We start from the raw sequence: 24,077 nt of genomic DNA, 5'->3' as shown, positions 1-24,077 counted from the left end.
ATGTATGCTATCTTCATCAATAGCATCTTACTCTGGAGTTGTAAGGCAATGGAACAATAGGAATATCCCGTATTGTTTGGTGGATCTCTAGTACCCTTGACCAGTAACTTGAAGTTTCCCTTACCTGGCACAGGGTGTTTAGGTAATATATGATTCCTGTGGGAGTAAGGAAGTATTACCCCCCCCCCCCACTTTCTAGCTCTGAATATTTAGCTTTGACTACAGAGCCTGCCATAACTGCAGAAGCCGGAGAAGTAGAGGGGTAATTGGAGAGGAAGAGAAGGAGATCAAGTGATGGGATTGTAGGACACAGCAATTTTTAAAAGGCCCAGGAGAAAAGGAAGGGTGGTTAACTAAGGAAGGGTGGTTATGGTCCAGGAGAGGGAGGAAAAAGAGATAAATAGCACAGAAGGTATTTGAAAAAGCAACAGAGAAGATTTGATTTTATTATTTTTCAAATTTCTGATATATTTGGTAAAGTATTAGTAATAGCTAAATATATATTTTCTAATAAAAACATTTTATTTCATCACTTTTGTTAATCTTTGCCGTAGTCTCTGAATTGGAGATTTCCCAAGAAGCTGATGACATGGCTATGGAGAAAGAAAAATATGTGGATGAGCTGAGAAAAGCTTTGGTGTCAGAGTCAGGAGCAGCTGACACATACAAGTTCACCTTTTCTAAAGAGTCCTGTCATTTCTCTCTTGAGAAGGAACTGAAAGATGTTTCAGTAAGTACAGCTTTCCACAAATTTGTTTGTCTAGGTGAATTTTTGTCTCACATTAAAGTAGTATATCTACTGTTCTTGGAACCCTCTGAAATAAATACCAAGACAATATTTGGTATCCTTATTAGTATGCTTTGATTTTTATAAAAGAAATCATATATACATGATGTGTTTGTATGTGCACATGTCTGTGAGTATGCATATCTGTGTCTCCCCTCCTCTTCTCTTTCTCTGTTCCTGTGAGTGTGTGCTCTATCTGATCAGTGGACTGGTCAGTGGACTCAGCCCTTCAGCCTTATTAGCATGCACTCACTGAGCCATCTTACCAGCTCACAATACTTTAGATTTAAAGTTCATCACATATTTCTTTTAATACACTTTGGAAAATAAATAGCAGAAAATGTATTTACTCATAAATACTTAAAACATTTTAAGCATTATTGTTAATTACATGAATGATGAATGAACAATTTTGAAAAGTTGAGATCAAGACTTTTCGACTAGTCGGATGCAGTGGTGCACTCCTGTATTCCCAGCACTCAGGGAGGCAGAGGAATGTGGATCTCTGTGAGTTCATTGCTAGCCTGGTCCACAAAGCAAGTCCAGGACAGCCAAGGCTACACAGAGTAACCTTGTCTTGGAAAAAAAAAAATTTGGGCTATTGCAACCTGGTTTTCTCAACATAAGTGTAGGAAAATACAGAGTTTTAGAAATAAAACAATAAATGTACCTTTGCCTATTTAATACCTAATTTACTTTCTTAGAGTTATTTTGAAGTTTTATCATAATATATTATTATTTTAAAGAATTTTAAGTTTTGATTTTATAATTATTGGTTCTTTGCCTGCACATGTGTCTGTGTGAGGGTGTGAGATCCCCTGGAACTGGAATTACAGACAGTCGTGAGCAGCCTGCCATGTCAGTGCTGGAAATTGAACCTGGGCTTTTTGGAAGAGCAGCCAGTGCTGTTAGCCACTGACTTCTCTCTCCAGCCCCTATATTTTAAAACAACATAGTTAAGTTTAATAATACATATAATTAATACTTAAGGAAACTATTTATATTGTCATACCTAAAAGCCATAAAGCAGAGATAACTTTGTGTCTAAGCTTTCCAAAGATAGCATGATTCTAGACAAGCTTTCTGCTGCTTTGCTCTATTTCTGCACCAGTTCTGACTATAGTGCTAGCTACTTTATTAAAGTCTGTGCTTACTGTCTTTACAGCTTACCTAAGTGAATTAGACTTTTAATTAGCTTGTGCCATTGGTTTATTAATGAATCATATGAGATCTGAAGCTTAAACTTTATAAAGTTCATTGATAGTAATTAAGAAATTACTAATTTTTTAAGCTAAATCTAATTTTTAAATGTTTTTAAAGCAAACTTTCAAGCTGTGAGTAGTAAAGGATTATTCATCAATCTTAGAAATATTTGAATAAATAAATAAAATTATTATTTTTCAAATATGTGTTATTGTTGGGAATAATGTAGAATGACTGGCTTCTGTGATTTCAGTTTAGAAGACAATTATTCATATTAGCTGTAAATACATATTTTTATTATGTTGAGGTTATTAAATTAATAATTTGAAGATAGGTGAAGAAAATTTGAACTGATAACTGCAGTTTAGTACCAGTTGTATTCTTCTCTGTGGTCCATGCTCAATCAGATGAATCAAGGCTGGGCTCTGCAGGAACAGTGCTGGAGGACTTGACCTGTGTGCTTCCTTGGTCGTTCTTTCTGCTTTGCTGATTCTGTGTAGAAAAAACGTTCAGTTCCTCCTGATACCCATCATTCACAAAAGGGTTATTATATATATGAACTGTAGATTGACAGTAATCCGAGAACATTTCTTGCTTTCTGTTCTGAAATTAATCAGTTTTTATCATAACCTTGAATACTATCTTTTCAACTTTTTTTTTTTTTTTTTTTTTTTTTTTTTTACAGTGGTTAAACAACATAAAAAATATCCAGGAATGCATAAGAGTACTGAGCCCCTAGACAAATTGCCTTCAACTATTACATTACAAATGTTGTAATGGCTGTTCTTGTGTTTACTCATTGTTCATTTGTTGATGAAGGTATTCATGTCTGGCTTGCTTGAGGGATGTTTTTGGATAATTAATTTGGGCAAAACTTTCTTTGCTAAGATTCACTCTCTCTGGATGCAGCTGAATCACTGACCATCTTATTTAGTCAGACCTCCTTGGGAATCATCTATAATGCCATGTGTTTCTGCAAGCTGATTTCAAAGTAAATTCATCTGCTGGCAAGAAATGTGCTGACAGTTGCACACATGGCAAAATACTCCAAGGTTCCGTGCACTTGGATGACCTAGCCATTGTAAAGAAGTTTGTAATGCTTTCCTTAATGACACAGATAACTGACAGTTGCCAAAAAATGACCTCTGAAACTTAGGAGAAGGGGAAATTATGTACAGATTCAACTTAGAAAGCTGTTCTAAATTCTGTTGTGTTTCCACATAGTACTGTTCCCATGGCAAAGAACCTTCGTGAGTCCTAACTGCAGTTGTTTCTAGTCTACCCCTCTGGCAGTCACAGTTTGAGGTATTTCTTGCCATCATTCGATCAATCTTTACTCAGAAAGGCAAACGGGACAGACATGGGAAGAGGGAGAAAAGAGGGAACAGGACAGGAGCCTACCAGAGAAGGCCTTTGAAAGACTCTACTCAGCAAGGTATCAAAGCACATGCTGAGACTCATAGCCAAACTTTGGGCAGAGTGTAGGGAATCTTATGAAAGAAGGGGGAGATAGAAAGACCTAGAGGGGACAGGAGCTTCACAAGGAGAGCAACAGAACCAAGAAATCTGGGCACAGGGGTCCTTTGTGAGACTGATACTCCAATCAAGGACCATTCATGGAGATAACCTAGAACTCCTGCGCAGATGTAGCCCATGGCAGCTGAGTATCCAAGTGGGATCCTTATTTAGGGGAACAGGGACTATCTCTGACATGAACTCAGTGGCTGGCTTTTTAATCACCTCCCCCTGAGGGTCATGCAGCCTTGCCAGGCCACAGAGGAAGCCAATGCAGCCAGTCCTTATGAGATCTGATAGGCTAGGGTGAGAGGGAAGGGGAGGAAGACCTCCTTTATCAGTGGACTTGGGGAGGAGCATGGAGGAGATGAGGGAGGCAGGGTAGGATTGGGAGGGAATAATAAGGGAGGAGGCTACAGCTGGGATACAAAGTCAATAAACTAATTTAAAAAATAAATTTTAAAAAGGTAACCATTTTTTATGCTAATCCTAGGGAACTGTGAGCATGGGAGATATTTTCATCTTGTGATATCATCAATTTGTTTCTTCAAAGACTTAAAGTTTTTGTCATACAAGTTTTTCATTTGTCTTGGTTAGAGTCATGCCATGATATTTTATATTACTTGTGGCTGTTTTAAGGGGTGTCATTTCCCTGATTTCTAACTCAGCCCATTTGCCATTTATCTATCTATCTATCTATCTATCTATCTATCTATCTATCTATCTATCTATCTATCTATTCAGTTTAATCTGTGTCTAGTCACTGGACTGAAGGAGTTTATCTTTGTAGGAGATCTGTGGTGGAATTTTTCAGATCACTTTGTGATCTAAATGATATGATATAGCTTCTCACCTGCAAATAGTGATAATTCACTTTTGCCTTTACAATTTGTATCCACTTGATCTCCTTCAGTTGTTTTATTGGTTTGGTTAGAACTTCAGGTACTTTCCTGAAAATGTGGAGTGGGCAGCCTTGTCTTGTTTTAGTGGAATTGCTTTGAATATCTTGCTATTTAATTTGATGTTGGCTTTAGACTTGCTTTAAATGAGATTGCCTTTATTAGGTTTGGTATGTCCCTTGTTATCTTTGGTCTCCCCAAGATTATTATCATGAAGGGGTGTTGGATTTTGTCATAGGCCTTTTTAGCATCTAGTAAGATGATCATGTGTTTTTTTGTTCTTTCAGTTTGGTTATATGTTGTTTTATATTATATTTCATATATTATATCATTCCTGCATCATGGTGATCTAAGTTGACTCTTTCTTTGATTTGGTTTGAGAGTATTTTATTGACTATTTATTGACTGTTTTTGTATCTGTGTTCATGAGGGAACTGTAATTTCTCTTTGTTGAATCTTTGTGTGTTTTGGGTATATGAGTGACTATGGTCTCACAAAAAGATTTTGCCAATGCTCCTTGTTTTCATTTTGTGGAATACTTTGAGGAATATTGGTATTAGCTCTTCTTTGAAAGTCTGGTAGAATTCTGCACTAATTTTAGTAAGTTTATCCAATATTAAATGTCTATATGAGTGAGCATATACCGTGTGCATCTTTCTGCTTCTGGGATAGCTCACTCAGGATGATCCTTTCCAGATCCCACCATTTACCTGCAAATTTCATGATTTCCTTGTTTTTTTATTGCTGAGTAACATTCCATTGTGTAGATGTACCACAATTTGTGCATCCATTCCTCCACTGAGGGGTATCTGGGCTGTTTCCAGCTTCTGGCTATTACAAATAAGACTGCTACAAACATGGTTGAACAAATGTCCTTATTGTGTACTTGAGACTCTTTTGGGTATATGCCTATAATCTGTACACCTAAAGAAACTAATCAAGAGGGAGGACTTTTGCTAAAATGCTCAATTCCTATCCAGAAAGGCAAAGAGGATGGACATTAGAAGAAGGAGAAAAGAGGGAACAAGTCAGGAGCCTGCCACAGAGGACCTCTGAAAGGCTCTGCCCTGCACACTATCAATGTTGAGACTTATGGGCAACCTTTGGGCAGAGTGCAGGTAATCTTAGGAAAGAAGTGGAAAACAGTAAGATCTGGAGAGGACAGGAACTCCACAAGGAGAGCAATAGAACCAAAAAATCTGAGCACAGGGATCTTTCCTGAGACTGATACTCCAACAAAGAACTATGCATGGAGATAACCTAAGACCCCTGCACAGATGTAGCCCATGGCAGTTCAGTATCCAAGTGGGTTCCATAGTAATAGGAACAGGGACTGTCTCTCACATGAACTGATTGACCTGCTCTTTAATTACCTCCCGCTGAGGGGGAAGCAGCATTACCAGGCCACAGAAGAAGACAATGCTGCCACTGCTGATGAGATCTAATTGACTAGGATCAGAAGGAAGGAAAAGAAATCCTCCCCTATCAGTGGACTTGGGGAGGGGCATGCATGCAGAGGGTGGAGGAAGGGAGGGATTGGGAAGGGAGGAGGGAGGGAACCACAGGGGGATACAAAGTGAATAAGTGTAATTAATAAAGAATAATTACAAAAAAAGAATTCTGAACTAAAACTGTCTAGCCCTGGATGTTTCCTGGCCCCTCCTTTGGAGACTTTTAATGACTGCCTCTTTTTCTTTGGGGAGTTATAGGTTTATTTAATGGATCTTAACTTTGGTAAGTTGTATCTTTTGAGAAAATGATCCATTCTTTTAGATTTTCCAATTTTGTGAAATACAGGTTTTTAATGTATGATGTAATGATTCTTTGGATTTCTTCCATGTCTCCATGTCTATTATGTCCTCCTCCCCGCTTTCTTTTTGATTTTTTTGATACAGATTCCTCAGTGTAGCTTGTCTGTTCTGGACTTGTATTGTAGTCAAAGTTACAGAAATACACCTGCATCTGCCTCCTCGATTGCTGGGAGTACAGGGGTGTGCTGCCCCATGTCCATATGTGTCCCCCTGATTTTCAAAGGTGAATATTCTCTCCTTCTTGTTTGTGTGGATAAGGGTTTGTCCATTTTGTTGATTTTCTCAAAGAACCAACTGTTTGATTGATTGATTGGCTCTATTTTATATGTTTCCATTTTATTCATTTGTTTTATTTTTTTTCTTTCACTTCTCACTCTATTATTTCCTGTTGTTCATGCCTCTTGGTTTTGTTTAATTCTCTTTGTTTTAGAGCTTTCAGGTGTGCTATAAATTTGCCAGGATGAAAGCTCTCCGAATTTTTTATTAAGACACTTACTGCTATGAACTTTCTTCTTAGCATGAATTCATTGTGTCTTATATGTTTGGGTATATTGTGCATTCATTTTCACTGAATTTTAGAAAGTCTTTGATTTCTTTATTTTTGTCTTTTCCCAGTTATCATTCAGTAAAGAGTTGTTCAGTTTCCATGAGTTTGTAGGCTTTCTCTTCTTTCTGTTGTTATTGAAATCTAGCTTCATTCCATTATGGACTTGCTGTGTGACTGAGTATGTGGTAAATTTTGGAAAAAGTTCCACAAAGTACTCAGAGGAAGATACGTACATACATACATACATATATATATATATATATATATATATATATATATATATATATATATATGATATGTGTGTATATACAATACAATACAATACAATACAATACAATATAATATAATAAATATAATATAATATAACATAATATAATATGTGTGTGTTTGTTTTTGTTTGAATGAAATATTCTGTATATATTTATTAGGTCTATTTGATTTTCAATGCCTGTTAGCTCTCGTATTTCTTTTTACTCTGTGTTTGGATGACATGTGTATTGGTGAGAATGGGGCATTGAAGTTTCCCACCGTCAATGTGTGAGGATCAATGTGTGTTTTTAACTGTAGTAATTCTTCTTTTACAAATATAGATACTCTTACATTCGGGGCATATTGAGAATTGAAATATTGGTTTGGTTGATTTTACCTTTGATGGGTATGATGGGTCCTTTCCTGTTTCTTTAGATTAATTTTTCTATCTTGTTATATATTAGAATGTCTACACCAGTTTGCTTCTTAGTTCTATTTGCTTGGAAAATCTTTTTCAACCCTTTACTCTGAGGCAATATCTATCTTTGATATTGCAGTGTGCTTCTTGTATGCAGAAAGATGGATCCTGTTCTCTCAGCCTTTCTCTTAGTCTGTGTCTTTTTCTTGGAGAATTGAGTACATTGATATTCAGAGATGTCAGTGACTAGTGATTGTTAATTCTTCTTATTTTGTTGTTTTTGTTGGTGGTATTGGTAATGTTGGTGTTGGTTTTGTTGGTGTTGGTGGTGTGTGTGTATGGATATTCCTTTTTAGGGTTTTTTTGGTGTGACATTATTTATCCCATCTTTTTTTTGGGATGTAGTTGATATCCTTGGGTTGGAGTTGTCCTTTAATACCTTTTGTAGGGATGGATTTATAGAGAGAGGTTGTTTAAATTTGACTTTGTCGTAGAATATCTTGTTTTCTGCATTTATGGTGATTAAAAGTTATTCAGTGTATGGTAGTATGGGCTGGCATCTGTGGTTTCTCAGAGTCTGCAGGACATTTGTTTAGGCCCTTGTGGCTTTTCGAGTCTCTGTTGAGAAGTAGAGTATAATTCTAATAGGTGTGCCTCATATGTTACTTGCTCTTTTTACTTGCACCTTTTAATATTCTTTCATTATTGTGGATGTTTAGTGTTTATTTGTCATATAGAGAGGGGACTTTCTTTATTTGGTCTGATGTATAAGTCTTCTATATGCTTCTTGTAAGTTTATAGGCATATTTTTATGCTTGGAAAATTTTATTGTATGGTTTTCGTGATAATATTTTCTGTGCCTTTTTGCTGTTCTTTTCTCCTTTTTTCTATTCCTATATTCCTACTTTTCATATAGTCTCAAATTTCCTGGATATTTTTGTGTAAGGAATTTTTCAGATTTAACATTTTCTTCTACTGATGTATCAGTTTCTTTTATCATATCTTCAGTACTTGACATTCCCTCCTTTATCTCTTGTATTCTATTGATGAAACTTACCTCTATGTTCCTGTTCACGTCCCTAGAGTTTGTATTTACAGAATTTCCTCAGTTTGTGTTTTCTTTATTGTTCTATTTCCATTTTCATGTCTTTAACAGTTTCATCCATTTCCTCAAATGTTTTTTTCTTTCCTTTCTTGGCTTTCTTTTTGTTGTTGTTGTTGTTGTTATATTTTATTTATTTATTTATTTATTTAGAATTTTATTTTTTTCTTATCAGTTACATTTTATTAACTCTGTATCCCAGCCGTGTCACAATCCCTCATTCCCTCCCAATCCCTCCCTCCCTCCCTCATCTCCACCGTGCCCCTTGCCAAGTCCACTGATAGGGGGGACCTCCTCCCCATTCATATGATCCTGTTTTATCAGGTATCTTCAGGACTGGCTGCAAAGCTCTCCTCTGTAGCCTAACAGGACTGCTCCTCCCTTGGGGCGTGGGGAGGCCAAAGAGCCAGTCATTGAGTTCCTGTTAGAAATAGTCCTTGTTCCCCTCACTATGGGAAACCAATTGGTTACTGAGCTACCACAGGCTACATCTGAGCAGAGGTTCTAGGTTACATTCATACATGGTCCTTGGTTGTATGTCAGTCTCAGAAAAGACCCTGTGCCCAGATATATTTGGTCTTTGTGGAGCTCCTATCCTTTCCTCATCAGACTAACTCCCCTTCTTTCTTATGATTCCCTGTACTCTGCCAAAGGTTTGGTCATGAGTCTTTGCTTTGAAAACACTGCTAGTTAGAGTCTTTCAAATGCGCTCAGTAGACTCCTGTCATATGTTCAATGCGCATCCCATCTGTCTTTCTAAACAAGGATTGATCATCTTACCCCATGTCCGCTCTCTTGATTATCTTCTTTAGGTGTATAGATTTCATTATGTTTATCATATCTTATAGGTCTATATAAGTGAGTATATACCGTGTTTGGCTTTCTTTAAGAGATTAATTTATTTCCTTTTTATGGACCTCTACATCTTCATGAAGTTGGTTTTAAGGTCTTTTTCTTGTGCTTCCTTTGTGCTGTAATATTCAGGCCTTGGTGTAGTTGATAATGGGCTCTTGTAGTAACATATTGCCCTGGCTGCTGTTGATTGTGTTCTTGCTGGAGTCTAGGCAAGAACATTCCTGAGTATTCTGGGTGTTAGGATTCAGAATACACTGAAAGAACGTCCTCATACTCATGTAGCATGCAAGCAACATTGGGCATTTATTTTGCAGAAGTCCAGAGGGTGCTGGGACCACCATCTTCTCAACATGGCAGAGGCCCCATAGGTAGTTGAAGGTCCCTTTTAAAGTGCGAGAGGAATTCCTACTGTGGCTATGTTACCTCAGTTGGGATTGGTTGGTGCCCATTAAGGCTACATGACTCTGTTTAGGACTTAGGTGCTTTTTAAATAAGTAATTAGGCAACCTATTTCCCCAGGCCAGATGTCTTGGCTATTTCTGATTGGTTTCTCTTTTTTTTTGTGATTTTTTTTTTCCTGCAACCCTTAGCCTGTTTCGTCTAGCAAGAAAATGAACCTGTCATGGAGTTGGTTAGGGTTATTTAGCCATGTTCTCTCATTTGGGGGGGGGGGTGATTATAGATCTAGGTGCAGATTTCTGAGTTTGTCTTTGTTGGATAGGTGTTTTTTTTTTACCTTGGTTTCTTTTGGTCTGTGTGTCCTGTTATTGAGCAGAAGTTCTTTGCCTGAGTTGGGGGCTGGCCTTTTGACAGCAGACATGACATCTTATCTGGTAGGGGATCTCACCCTGAGTTGGTGACTAGGAGAAGATGATAAGGAGGGGAGGAGGCATTGGCTTAGATGGTAGACCATCAAGGAATGGATGGAGGAGGTCCAGATATGCAGGCAGTCTGTCTAGAGTTCTTCAGCTTATATGGCCTCTGATCTAGCAGTAAGTCTCAGCCTCAATTAGTCTACCTATTCTTTTGGCTTATGTCTCTAGTCTTTGAGCAAACTGAGTTGAGGCTTGGGGAGTATAGATGGTATAGAATTGGGTGATGGATGAGAATTCGGTCCTGAGAACTGTGGGAGTATGAAGTTTTTTTAGGTGGGCAGCCTCTCTATTCTTTTGGCTGATGTGCCTCTGAGCAGCTGATCTCCCCTGGAGTTGAGGGCTAAGACACAGCAACTAACTAGGGTAGGGAGTAGGGAGGGAAGGGATGGTGGTGGATTGGGTCTGTGAGCCCCAGTGAAACACAGTGAGTGGGAGAAGGCACACAGGCTACCTATACTCTGGCTTGCTTGGCTTGCATCATTCACGATATTCCATCCATAGAAAGAAAATGGCCTTAGGTAAGTGACAGTTAATGGAAACCATAGTGGCAAGAGAACTTGAGCATATGTATATATTCAACAGACGAGTGTGGACACATTTCTAAGGATGTTTGAAGTTTTGTTAGGGTAAACCAATTTTCTTTTTAAAGTAAGTATCATCATTTCTCTTCTTATCAATAGAAGGAACTTATTCTAAAGAATGTAAATGTGGGGATGGCATCTCAGTTTCTTTTGTAAACTCATGTGTGATCTTATTTTTATTTTTAAGTTACAGCAGTCTTTGCAGCCTTCACAGACAGCACAGAGATGAACCGTAGGAGGCAAGAAGGCAGTTTGGTGCAGCATGACTCAGTAGCCAATGCTGGTTTAAACTTTGGCAGTCTGACCCCAAGTTGTTCATTTTATGCAAATTTAAACACAGCTCAATTGGTGAAAACTGTTCTTGTGATTATGAACTTAGTCCTGTGTGCACAACACAGCACATCTAAATCTCCGTGAGGAACAAAGTACACTACTGCCGTCTGTGACCACATGACACTCTTTGTAAAGTTACTGTGACTCCTAACAATTTTACAAGGAGGGTCTGGAGGTGGGCCAAGTATTGGCAAATCTTTAGCCACACAGATTGCATAAAATCATCATGCTAGAAAACATATCTGTTCCAGCCTTCTGTGAGCCCAAAGACCTCCATGCTCCCTACATCTCCCCTCTTCTTGGTTTTTTAAAGAGAAAATGTTTACTGTAATGGAGGCCAAGGCTGAATGCATTGCCCTCATGACTAACTCTTTGGCAAGCATAACAGAATTATAAAACTATCTAGTAGAGGACCAAGGATAGGGGGAAGGCATCTTAGGTGTGATGGCAACTCAAGGTCACTTGAGAAATTTTGTTTATCTCTTTATGCAGATCATTAAATTGATTATTGATAGCATGAGAAAATTCTGACACATTAAAGCAACAAATGCCACGAAATTGTTAACAAGCAATATAATGCTCAGCTAGAAATGATCTATAGTATATCCATTTTGTAAATCTATTTTACAGATGATCTATAGTGTATCTATTTTGTTCTCAATTTGCCTATTTCTGGATTAATTTCTGCTAATATTTTTGCTGTAATAGTAGTATTACTAATTAGTAATACTAATTATACAGTTTTAGTATTTATACAGACCATTTTTGAAATTGCTCTTTGTATTCCAGCAATAACTCCTGAGACTGGTAACAACAACAACAACAAAAAGCCATTTTGGAGAGCAACCATTAAAGGATACAATAGATGCAAAAAGTCATCACAAATTTCAGGGAGAGATCTTTCAATTCTATTGATTGATTGTAGAGATTTACTGGGCAAAACATGTGTAATGCAGCCTATCCTATATAACTTTATAACCTGCAGGAATGGCAGTATAAATAGCATTCTTTGGGTGGGGGAGGTCCATTCACAGAGTAGTTGTTTACCAGAGAGAAGTATATGGTTAGAAATAGAATGACAATAAAGAGTTGTGGATATAAGTACGTTTAAATTATAAGCAATGTGATTTAAAAAAACAAAAACAAAAACAAAAAAAACCCCAAAAATACCATTGATAGGAATGTCAGGGGAAGTCCTATGAATATGGTTATGTGTGGACTCTACTTCATTCCATTATATGTTTACAATGTGTATGCATAATTCCTATGTTATAAAAGTTTTTTTTAAGAGATTAGAAATAGGTAGGTTTTCTCTGTTATAAAAAGATTTTTCTTGTTGACTGCCATGTGCCAAATGAAGCCAGAGGACCTCTTGCTTTACAAAATAACTTCAAAGATAGTGCTATTCTTGATATAATAATATCACCTTTAGTAATCAATACATCAGACACTCCTTTCTTCATCTTTATACAACTATAATTTCTATGATCGGAACATTCTAAAGTGTATTGAGTTATGCTATAGTTTGTATTGCAGAGTTTGTATTGCTCAGTTAGTTCAAAATGTCTTCCATTCATATAACTAAAAATTAGTGTATCATCTTTTTCCAGACAACTGGTCCTAAAGACTGTCCTTGGCATTGCAAAATAACATCATACTGTTTCATATTACAAGGGTGGTCTTTAGCCCCTCTGACCAAAAAAAATAAAATAAAATAAAATAATAATAATAAAATAAATAAAAATAAAAAATGGATTCTGCATTGACTGTCTGAGAATTAACATGTAATATAGTCAGTCAACGTATTAGTATCATTTTTTGGGCTAGAAGTATTGTGTCCTGGTTTTCATCATTCCAAGATCTTGGCTCACTGAGTTAAAGTCTAGGGATATCTCCCCAAGTCATCAGCTCATTCTTTCTCTTGGGATATCTCCTCTTGATAGGTTTGTTGTCTCTCAGGTGGTCTCCAGGATGCTATGCTGGTCTACTGTATCAGAGCAGTTTCCGTCTGTGACTTCCTTCATTTTCTAGGATACAATCTAATGATAAAAAAAACCTTTGTCCCTTTTCACTGACATTAAGAAATAATAGGGATGGGCTTGAGGGATTTGGGGAACTGGTTGAGAGTCTCTAGAGGAGAGAAGAATGCTGAGTCAGCCACTGTGTAGACTCCTAGGAATAGGGCAGAGAGGAAGGAGAGGCCACTGCAAGAGGTCTTTTACAAGCTGGGGTAAGATTAAGGGACTGAATTGGAGGGTAGGAGAGAGAGAGATGAATGGGAAGCAGATTCCCTGGCTGGCTTGGTAGGCTGGTTTCTAGGGAGTTCCTCTGGGAGTTGGCAGCTGAACCAAAGGAATGGGGTAGTTCAGGAAGGCTGGTTTTCTGGCCAGTATGGCAGGTGGGCCTCAGAGAGTGTCTGGCTTGAAGGTTGGCTTCTCAGGGAATGCCATATTGTCGTTTCTTAACAGTTCCTAATGTTTCGATCAACCCATTGATAGTGTTTTTTTGTGACAGATTTTGAAATAAGATACATTTCCTCTTTATCTAGTATTTAGACTGTTCTCTTCAAATGACTAAATATAATGAAGTATGCCGTTTTAATTTCCAGTATAAAATAGTTTGGTTTTTTTTTTTTTGAAATTTATCAAACATATGTAAATGATATGTCACTACAAGTTATATTTTTATTATATGTTATACTTTAATACTGGCATAATAATTATAGTTAACATTAAAACAAATATATAATTCATTCAATCCAACAAAGATCCAAATAATACTAATATTTTAAATTATAGTGATTGGTCTCCTTTCCATCTTTTGAAGCAGTGATCAGAGAAGGTTCTATGTTTTCCAATTCAAAATTATATTTGCAACTAAAAATTATATTTAATGCAAAGGGATACTGTTGTTAGAATTCATTTGTAAATGTACTGTTTCACTGACACTCTACACTGCTCTCTAAGGCTAGTAACTTGTAGGTATTTTGCCCTTTCTTTTTGGGTTTGGGATAGCGAAAACAAGGAACGTTGTTTCTTACTGTTTAAATAACAATTTGGCTGGTATAGTGTGCTTTAAGCCAGCTGTGACATCAGAACGGACCACCCACAGAGAGGAGTGAGGGATTAGTGAGCTTTGGCTAAACTACTGCCACCTAAACAAATATTGCCCATTCAGTGATTTAGTGCCTGGCCTAAGTGGCTACTTAGGAGTGGATCTTTTTAAGTGCTTGATCTACTGGGAGAGAATGAGTAATAACCACTGAAACTAATTTGGTCCAAATTTGCAGTTTTATGATTAAATTTTGAATGGTTGACTTGTAATATTTACTTTAATTTTGTGTCATATATTCTTGCAATTATTTTAAACAATATTTAAATATATTTTCATACACTTTATTCATTCACAATTAATTTTACTTTTATTTTCTCTATAGTTTGACTTTAGTAGAATTTGAGAATATAAAACAGTTATTCTCTTGAATATTCTTAAATTGTAAATATTTAAAACACCCAAGTTAAAGTGAATTACTTTCCAAAGAAGTTTCTTGGTATTTAAAGCTTTGTAAATATTATTTGGAAGGATTTGAATGATAATTTATTTATTTTTGAGGCCAGGTGATATTCTGTTATTATAGCAGAGGTCAGTGCAAAGTGTTTCCAAGGAAATATAAAGAAATGTTCAATTAAGGAAAAATGCCGGCTCACAGATAAAATGATTCAGTTGTTACAGAAAATATAGGTGCAATGAGACTGGGTTTTATGGATATTAACTTTTTATGGCATTGACTGCTTGCTGCTAGGTCAATGTAAACCTTCACACATACATATATACACATATGAAAACACAAATGCATGCACACATATAAACACAGACACATATAAACTTACATATATACACCCTAGCACATATACAGTCATATAGAAATATTTGCACATGTATACATACATTTAAAAACATACACATATGTACACAAATACACAATACATATATATGCATATACATATACAAATATGCATTTACATACATGGACACAAATATACATTCATATATATACATACACATATGCAGATATATACACACCTATCCATCCATACTTCTTCATACATTCCCATACATATACACATAGGCACATATATATATATGTATATATATATATATACATTCAATTATATCAATATAAACACATGTATACACACATACACATGAATATCTACATACATACATGCACACATACGTACACATTCTGACATTGGTGGGATATAATTAATGATAAAGTTTATTACAGTTACTCACTCCAAAATGCATTGTAACAAAATATATATCCGAAAATTTTGGGAATTATTTTTTTCTCACAGTTGTGAGTGCAAAATATTTCTTTAGCTTCCTACCTCTGTAATTGTTACCCCCATAATAAAGACTATTAACCATTCTGAAGAGTCAGGTTTGTGTAATGTGTAGTCTCCTGGCCAAGAAAAATTTGTAGTGTTTTGGTATTTATCTTTTTAGATATAGATCTTTAAGATGACAACTTCAGTATAAGATTTATTTAATCTTTTTTTATTATTAATTTTTATTTTTTACATTAATCATAGGTTATTTACTTTGTATCCTAGCAGTAGCCCTCTACCTCATTCTCTCCATCATCTCCTTCCATGCCCCTTTCCAAGTTCACTGCTAGGGGAGGTCCTCCTCCCCTTCCATCTGACCCTAGCTTATCAGGTATCTTCAGGACTGGCTGCCATGTCCTCTGCGGCCTAGAAAGACTGTTCCCTCCTTGATTTATTTAATTAAAACAATTGTTTTAATTATCATTTTTACAGAAACACAAGCATACTTCAGTTTCAAGTTGTTACCTTATCTGTGGCCCTCAAATTGATGAGTACAGTGTTACAGTACAATTTTTAAAATTTTTAAATTTTTATTATTAGTTACATTTTATTAACTCTGTATCCCAGCTGTATACCTCTCCCTCATTCCCTCCCAATCCCGCCCTTCCTCCTTCGTCTCCTCACTGCCTTTTTCTAAGACCACTGATTAGGGAGGTCCTCCTCCCCTTTCATCTGACCCTGTTTTATCAGGTATCTTCAGGACTGGCTACAAAGTCCTCCTCTGTGGCCTAGCAGGACTGCTCCTCCTTGTGGGGTGGGGAGTCAAAGAGCCTGCCATTGAGTTTCTGTCAGATATAGTCCCTGTTCCCCTTACCATGGGACACCAATTGGTTACTGAGCTACTATAGGCTACATCTGAGCAGAGGTTCTAGGTTATATCCATACATGGTCCTTGTTTGGAGATATAGTCTCAGAAAAGACCCTTGTGTCCTGATATATTTGGTCCTTTTGGAGCTCCTATCCTTTCCACGTCATACTTACTCCCCCTTCTTTCATATGATTCCCTGCACTTTGCCCAAGGTTTGGTTATGAGTCTTAGTATCTTTGACACACTGCAGTCTGATACCTAGCAGTCTTTGATACACTGCTAGGTAGAGTCCTTCAGAGGCCCTCTGCGGTAGGCTCCTGTCCTGTTACTTGTTTTCTCCTATGTCAAATGCCCATCTTATTTGTCTTTCTAAGTGAGGGTTGATCTTACCCCGTGTCCTCTTTCTTGTTTATCTTCTTTAGATGTATAGATTTTATTCTGTTTATCATCTTATAGGTCTTTATAAGTAAATATATACCAGCTGTGTCTTTCTTCTTCTGAGATACCTCACTCAGAATGATCTTTTCTAGATTCCACTATTTGCCTGCGAATTTCATGATTACTTCATTTTTGATTGCTGAGTAGTATTCCATTGTGTAAAAATACCACAATTTCTGTATCCATTCCTCCGTTGATGGACATCTGGGTTGTTTCCAGGTTCTGGCTAATACAAATAAAGCTGCTACCAACATGATTGAGCAAATGTCCAAATTTGTGTACGTGAGCAAATTTTGGGTATGTGCCTAGGAGTGGTATAGCTGGATCTTGAGGAAGCACTATTCCTAATGTTACAGTACAATTTTATTAAACTATCAGAAATAGTCTTACAACATTTTGTTTATATTTAATTCCTGAATGAAAATTCATTGTTGACTGGGCTATACAAGAATGATTAATATCTAAATTAGGAAACAATTTTTCAAATGATCTTAAATTTTTCCCAACATCAAAATATGCTCCTACCACACTGTAAAAACTTAAAAAAAAATAACCTGGATGAAATATCATTACCAGTCATTTAAACCTATAGAATATTTTAAAACGTTTATTTAGTTTTGTTATTTCCACAACAAAAATTCTGTTGTTTTAAAATAACAATTGAAAAATTACTCTAATGAGGATACTATATTTAAACCTGTTTTTTTTTTTTTTGCTTATTTTTCTGTAGCCTAACACACATAGTAAGCAAACCTTAGTGACTTGAAAATACAAATGAGTCAAATGCAATAAATGATATACTACATCTGAAAATGAATCTGTCAATCTATCTATCTACATCTATCTATCTGTCTATCTGTCTATCTATCTATCTATCTATCTATCTATCTATCTATCTACCTACCTTTGTATCAAGAGAGAGATAAAGGACTTAGCTCTTCCAATTTGAGATTTGTGGAAGGTCATCCTGAAAGGAAACATTACATTTTTATTGAAATGAGGTCTTCATGAATTTACAGAAATAGATTCATAGATTCTTCAGCGACTGTACCATACATTTTTGCCTTTTCAACAACAAACATCATTGAAAATATGTGACATTAATTAAAGCAGTTCTCCTGCCAGCACAAGTCTGATCCCTGTGGCGTTTCCTTCCATGCTTTGTCTGGTCCAAGTCTCCAGTTAAGTGATGGGGCTTAAGTTGCATATTCCTAGGGACACTGCTTCATCCCTTGGGAGGCTTCACTGTAAAGTGTTTTTGATTTTTTATTTTATTTTTTGTTCAGAGTTATTTCTGAATTGTGGCTGTGCACCTTCATATTTCTCCCTAGTCCTTCTTCTCTTTGCTTCCATACTTGTCTTAGTGTAAAAATGATCATTCAGTTGTATATGAAGAAAAGTATCTCATAAGAATTGTTTACATAAGGAGTTTTGTGATTTCAGAAGACCTGAACCTCGTAAGTAACAGCAAATTCAAATTTAACCTCATGTTATTTTTAAATTATTGATTTTTTTGTGATTATAAAATCAGGGTTGTTTTTAAATTATTTGAAAAGAATACTCATTGTTTTTCTGTTTTGAGGCCTGGAATATACATACAGGAGGAGCTTACTGAAGAATAAATGTTTATAGCTGAAAGTTATGTACGTAATTCTTAATTTTATATATAATGTAAAATATTATTACTATATCTTATATAATTTTGCAATTATGCATTTGTATAGTTGCAATCTAAAGTAATAAATACACTTAACAAATTAAGTAATAAGGTAGTAAATACATACTAACAAATTAAAGTAACTCATTTAATTGAATGAATAATTATGTAAAAACATGTCACCCTTTTTGCTGCATATTTTGAATAGGACTCTGTGAATTTCTTTCCAAAGCCATTAACTTAAATTGATAATATAAATCCACAAATATAATTTTTTGACATATACTAAAGCATTTCCCATTATATGTTAAAATTCTATATTCTACAAGGGATCTGAAGGATTTTCATTTACAAAGTAAAAGATCAAAAGAGAAATTTTTATATTCTCAGGAGAGATTTTTACAACTCATTACACAAAAACTATCATAGAGTGATGAAATCATTTTGAAGTTAACTAAAAAAACCAAAAATGTTTGTGTTAGAAATGAGCTAGCATTTGAAACAGCACAAAATATAAAGGCATTCTTAATTACTTGGCCCAAACACCACCATTTTTATTATTGTGTGTTTATTTCAAATGTATAGTATTGCTGCAGAACATAAGCTGGCTGACACTTTGGTCAGGATCAGAACATTCCCCTTTTATGGCCCCTTTTAAATATATTCAGTGATTTTTTTTTGTTTTTGTTTTTTTTTTTTTTTTTTTGTTCTTTTTTTTTTTCTGTATTTGGCAGTGACAGTTTGCCTTTTGGATCACAGTGTTTGAGTACTGAGGCTACTGTAAGTGCATTCATGTTATAAATATACACTTGATAGCTATAATTTGTTTTATCCCTAAATAACTTTCCTATGCTTACAAATCACATGCAATATTTAAATTAATTTTAAAATCCATAAGTAAAATAACATGATTGGGCAAATATTTCTTCTTTTGTTGTAGATGTCATCTTTAAATTCAAGGAAAGAGGGTGGGGAGAAGGAGGGAGAGAAGAGAAGATCTGGAGGAGGGAAGGAGGATGAGAACTCATTATAAAGAAAATTTGTGACACATGGTGTTATATGGGATAAGAACTAAAATCCATAATTAAAAGTAAGAGAATATTATTTCATTACTTTTTAAATTTCAGAGAATTAAATCAATGTCAGTTGTTCATTTTTTTTTTTCCCACTCAGCTCTCCATTTTGGCAGAGGTGCTTACAAACTAGGTACATAGAATGTGGGCTATCACAATTGTGTGGGCTTTTTTTTTTTTATCACTTCTGTTGTTTTAATAGTTTATGTGAGGCTTTCTGTTGGCAGGAAAGTAATCAACTATGAATCCAGAATGCCAAGAATAGTAGAGGATGTTTATAATTGGTTAAGGCCTATGGAAAATTTGTGTGAGTGCTCTTAGGGAAGGTTGCTACAGGGGCAATTTGAAACCCCAAGCAGGAAGCCTCAGTCGCTGGACCAGCTAACCTCTAATAGTGAGGAGTACAAACCGTAGTGGAAGCCGTGAAGGTTTGTTAAATCTCCCGAGGAACATCTATAATTCTATTTTCCTCTGCTCTCCTTCTAAAATGTCAATTCATAGCACTAAACAAAACAGTTGAAGGAATACTGAGGGACTAAGAATCACGAGGAGTCTTTCGCTTTACTCAATTATATGTGTGTGTGTGTGTACATATATATATATATATATATATACACACACACACACACACACACACACACATAATTAATTGCAAAAATGCTGTTAAAAAAGACTGTGAGATATTGGTACAAAGTGGAATGTGTCTCTGAAGTCAGGGTTTCTGAATGATCAGAGTATATTGAGCTTGGTATATATAGTTGACATTCATATTTATTCTTCAGTATAAGTAATAACAACATATTGGCAGATATCAAGGAACTCCTGTCATATAAATAAATGATTCATCTATATTTTCAGAGGTGTACAACATGTTTGTCTAAACAAATCCAAAGAGACATAACTTTTTGATAATCTCTAACTACCACTTTCAGGTGAATTAGATAAATTTGCATCAGTACACAAACAAAAAATGGGCACACAATATTAAAGCAGCTGTCAAAGAAAGGAAAACTCTCTTGCAAATGCAATTAGTTTAAAAATATTAGAATGGTAGATGATTAATGGAAAAAAACATTTTAGGAAGTAAAATTGAGAGAAAATGAGAGGTGAATAGCATGGGGGATAATGAAAGAAAATCTGACCAGGTCATAACCTTCACTATCCAGTAACTATTTGTGAAGAAAATGAAAGAAGAAAATGATAATGATTTTACCTTTATACACACACACACACACACACACACACACACACACACACACACGCACACAGACATACACCAAGAAAACAAAACATCAATAGCAAAAAATGTTTTAAAATGTAGTTTACTCCATCATATAAAATATTTATCCTTATTTTGAAATGTATTGTATATTCTGTTAGTTTTTTATCAGAATCTGCTCCTGGTGGATGGCATGCAATTTGGTTACTGTTTATTCACATGTAATCTAGAAGTGGTGGCGCATATAGATATGTCTGGCTTCACAGTCCTAACTCTAAAGGGTTGTTTGAGATTTTCATTTTTAATTTCTAATTCATCTTTGTTATTATATTTTTGAAAATATAATATAATTTTATCATTTCTCCCTCCCATCTCCTCCCTCTAATATTAACTGTTGCTGATACAGACTTTGGAGATCAGTAAGCAGAAAGCTTCTAAGGAAAACATAAAAGTGATAGAAAATATAAAACTGTTCCATAATTTTGAAACTCAAATAATGAATTGCCACTATTTCAGTCCAGTTATATTTTTAAATGTATTACAAAACAAACAATTTCCCTTCTTTAATGTTTTATGGTAGTGGCTGTTAGTGTGACTGGTTTGATAGAGCGCATGAAGTTTGAGGGTGGGGCAAAGAGTGACAGAGTTCTTACAAAGAACTTAGAAAGCCCTGAGTGTCTAATCAGGGTCTCCAGTGACTCACTGTACCAGATGAAATCAGGGGTTTTTAGTTAGGGAGTTGGTGAAGTAATAGTACTATACTTATGTACAGCCAAGATGTGGGTCAGTGTAGAGCAGGCCTCTGTGCTGATGGTGAGGAAAGCAGCATCTTGCTGGCATAGGTTGAATGCCTTCTTCTATGTACTAATGTCTTCCACAAAGGAAAATATGGAAGTTAGTTTTAGTCAGAATATAGGGAGTGAGGTAAGATTTGTGTAGAGTAGAACCTCATTAAAATTGATGAATGAGCCTGCTGGCACAGGGTTGTAATCACAGGTCCTCAGGAGGTAGAGGGAGGAGGATTACAAGGTCAAGGCGCAGATGCAGGACACAATGTGATTAAGGCTGTGTGTGAGCAGCTTTGTGAGAGTCTGTCTTAAAATACATACTAAAAAGAAGGATAAAGTATGTGTAGTTCAGGTAAAGGCATTGTCTACCATGTAGGAGAGTCTATGTTCAAATGAGAACTTATGATGAAAATATATGATGATCACCCCAAGTCTTACTAGTCATTGCATTGAACCTGGCATGGTAGCAGACTTCCCATTGTAATGTCTAAGACACAGTGATTTCATTGTTTGTAAGATTCTGGATACAGTCATAGGAGGAACTCTTGACATATTTTCATCTTACTGCTCTGAACTCCCAATATTTTGTTATTAATATAAATCTATAGAAATTTATAATAAAATTAAAAAACAGAATTTTATATTGGAATATTTTGTTAAATACTATTATTAAATATCCCAATTTTTTGAGTTTATTTTATTTTTATTATTTATTACATTTTATTAACTCTGTGTCCCAGCTATATCCCACTCCCTCATTCCCTCCCAATAGCTGCCCCCCCCCCCGCCTCTTTCCAAGTCCACTGATTGGGGAGGACTTCCTCCCCTTTCATCTGACCCTGTTCTATCAAGTATCTTTAATACTGGCTGCAAAGTCCTCCTCTGTGGCCTAGCAGGACTGCTCCTCCCTTGTGGGGTGGGGAGTCAAAGAGCCTGCCATTGAGTTTCTGTCAGAAATAGTCCCTGTTCCCCTTACCATGGGAAACCAATTGTTTATTGAGCTACATCCGAGCAAAGATTCTAGGTTATATCCATACATGGTATGTGGTTGGAGATATAGTCTCAGAAAAGACCCCTGTGTCCAGATATATTTGGTCCTTGTGGAGCTCCTACCCTTTCCATGTCATACTAACTCCCCCTTCTTTCATATGATTCCCTGCACTCTGCTGAAGGTTTGGTTATGAGTCTTAATATCTGCAATGATACTCTGCTAGGTAGAGTCTTTCAAAGGCCCTCTGTGGTAGGCTTCTGGCCTGTTACTTGGTTTCTCCTATGTCCAATGTACATCCCATTTGTCTTTCTAAGTGAGGGTTGATCATTTACCCCATGTCCTCTTTCTTGTTTATCTTCTTTAGGTGTATAGATTTTATTCTGTTTATCATCTTATAGGTCTATATAAGTGAGTATACACCATGTGTGTCTTTCTCCTTCTGGGATACTTCACTCAGAATGATCTTTTCTAAGTCCCACCATTTGCCTGCAAATTTAATGATTTCCTCTTTTTTGATTGTTGAGTAGTATTCTATTGTGTAAAAATACCACAGTTTCTGTATCCATTCCTCCACTGATGGACATCTGGGTTGTTTTCAGGTTCTGGCTAATACAAATAAAGCTGCTACCAAAATGATTGAGCAAATGTCCAAGTTTGTGTACTTGAGCAAATTTTGGGTATATATCTACCTAGCAGTGGTATAACTGGGTCTTGAGGAAGCACTATTCCTAATTGTCTGAGAAAGTGCCAGATTGACTTCCAAAGTGGTTGTACCAGTTTACATTCCCACCAGCAATGGAGGAGGGTTCCCCTTTCTCCACAACCTCTCCAGCATGTGTTGTCATTTGAGTTTTTTTTTTTAATTTTATTTTTTTCTTATCAGTTACATTTTATTAACTCTGTATCCCAGCCGTGTCCCGATCCCTCCTTCCCTCCCAATCCCTCTCTCCCTCCCTCATTTCCACCGTGCCCCTTGCCAAGTCCACTGATAGGGGGGACCTCCTCCCCATTCATATGATCCTGTTTTATCAGGTATCTTCAGGACTGGCTGCAAAGCTCTCCTCTGTGGCCTAACAGGACTGCTCCTCCCTTGGGGGGTGGGGAGGCCAAAGAGCCAGTCATTGAGTTCCTGTTAGAAACAGTCCTTGTTCCCCTCACTATGGGAAACCAATTGGTTACTGAGCTACCACAGGCTACATCTGAGCAGAGGTTCTAGGTTACATTCATACATGGTCCTTGGTTGCATGTCAGTCTCAGAAAAGACCCTGTGCCCAGATATATTTGGTCTTTGTGGAGCTCCTATCCTTTCCTCATCAGACTAACTCCCCTTCTTTCTTATGATTCCCTGTACTCTGCCAAAGGTTTGGTCATGAGTCTTTGCTTTGAAAACACTGCTAGTTAGAGTCTTTCAAATGCGCTCAGTAGACTCCTGTCATATGTTCAATGCGCATCCCATCTGTCTTTCTAAACAAGGATTGATCATCTTACCCCATGTCCGCTCTCTTGATTATCTTCTTTAGGTGTATAGATTTCATTA

The 24,077-nt window shown here is 36.3% G+C and overlaps 1 protein-coding gene across 3 annotated transcripts in view; it reads left to right on the top strand.

The window, feature by feature from the left end:
- The window catches only part of Xrcc4 (X-ray repair cross complementing 4), a 219,191-nt gene that overhangs the window by 19,048 nt on the left and 176,066 nt on the right, over positions 1-24,077 (top strand). For all 3 annotated transcript variants that reach the window (XM_055625807.1, XM_055625805.1, XM_055625806.1), the window contains exon 3: positions 555-730. In XM_055625807.1, the coding sequence (XP_055481782.1) occupies positions 555-730 (176 nt within the window). The remainder of the gene's footprint in view (positions 1-554; positions 731-24,077) is intronic.

This window comes from Psammomys obesus, unplaced genomic scaffold (genome assembly GCF_907164565.1).
Source record: "Psammomys obesus unplaced genomic scaffold, mPsaObe1.curated_primary_1811, whole genome shotgun sequence".
Lineage (NCBI taxonomy): Eukaryota > Metazoa > Chordata > Mammalia > Rodentia > Muridae > Psammomys > Psammomys obesus.
The sequence above is the reverse complement of the archived record's forward strand: the minus strand, read 5'-3'. Positions and strand labels throughout refer to the sequence as shown.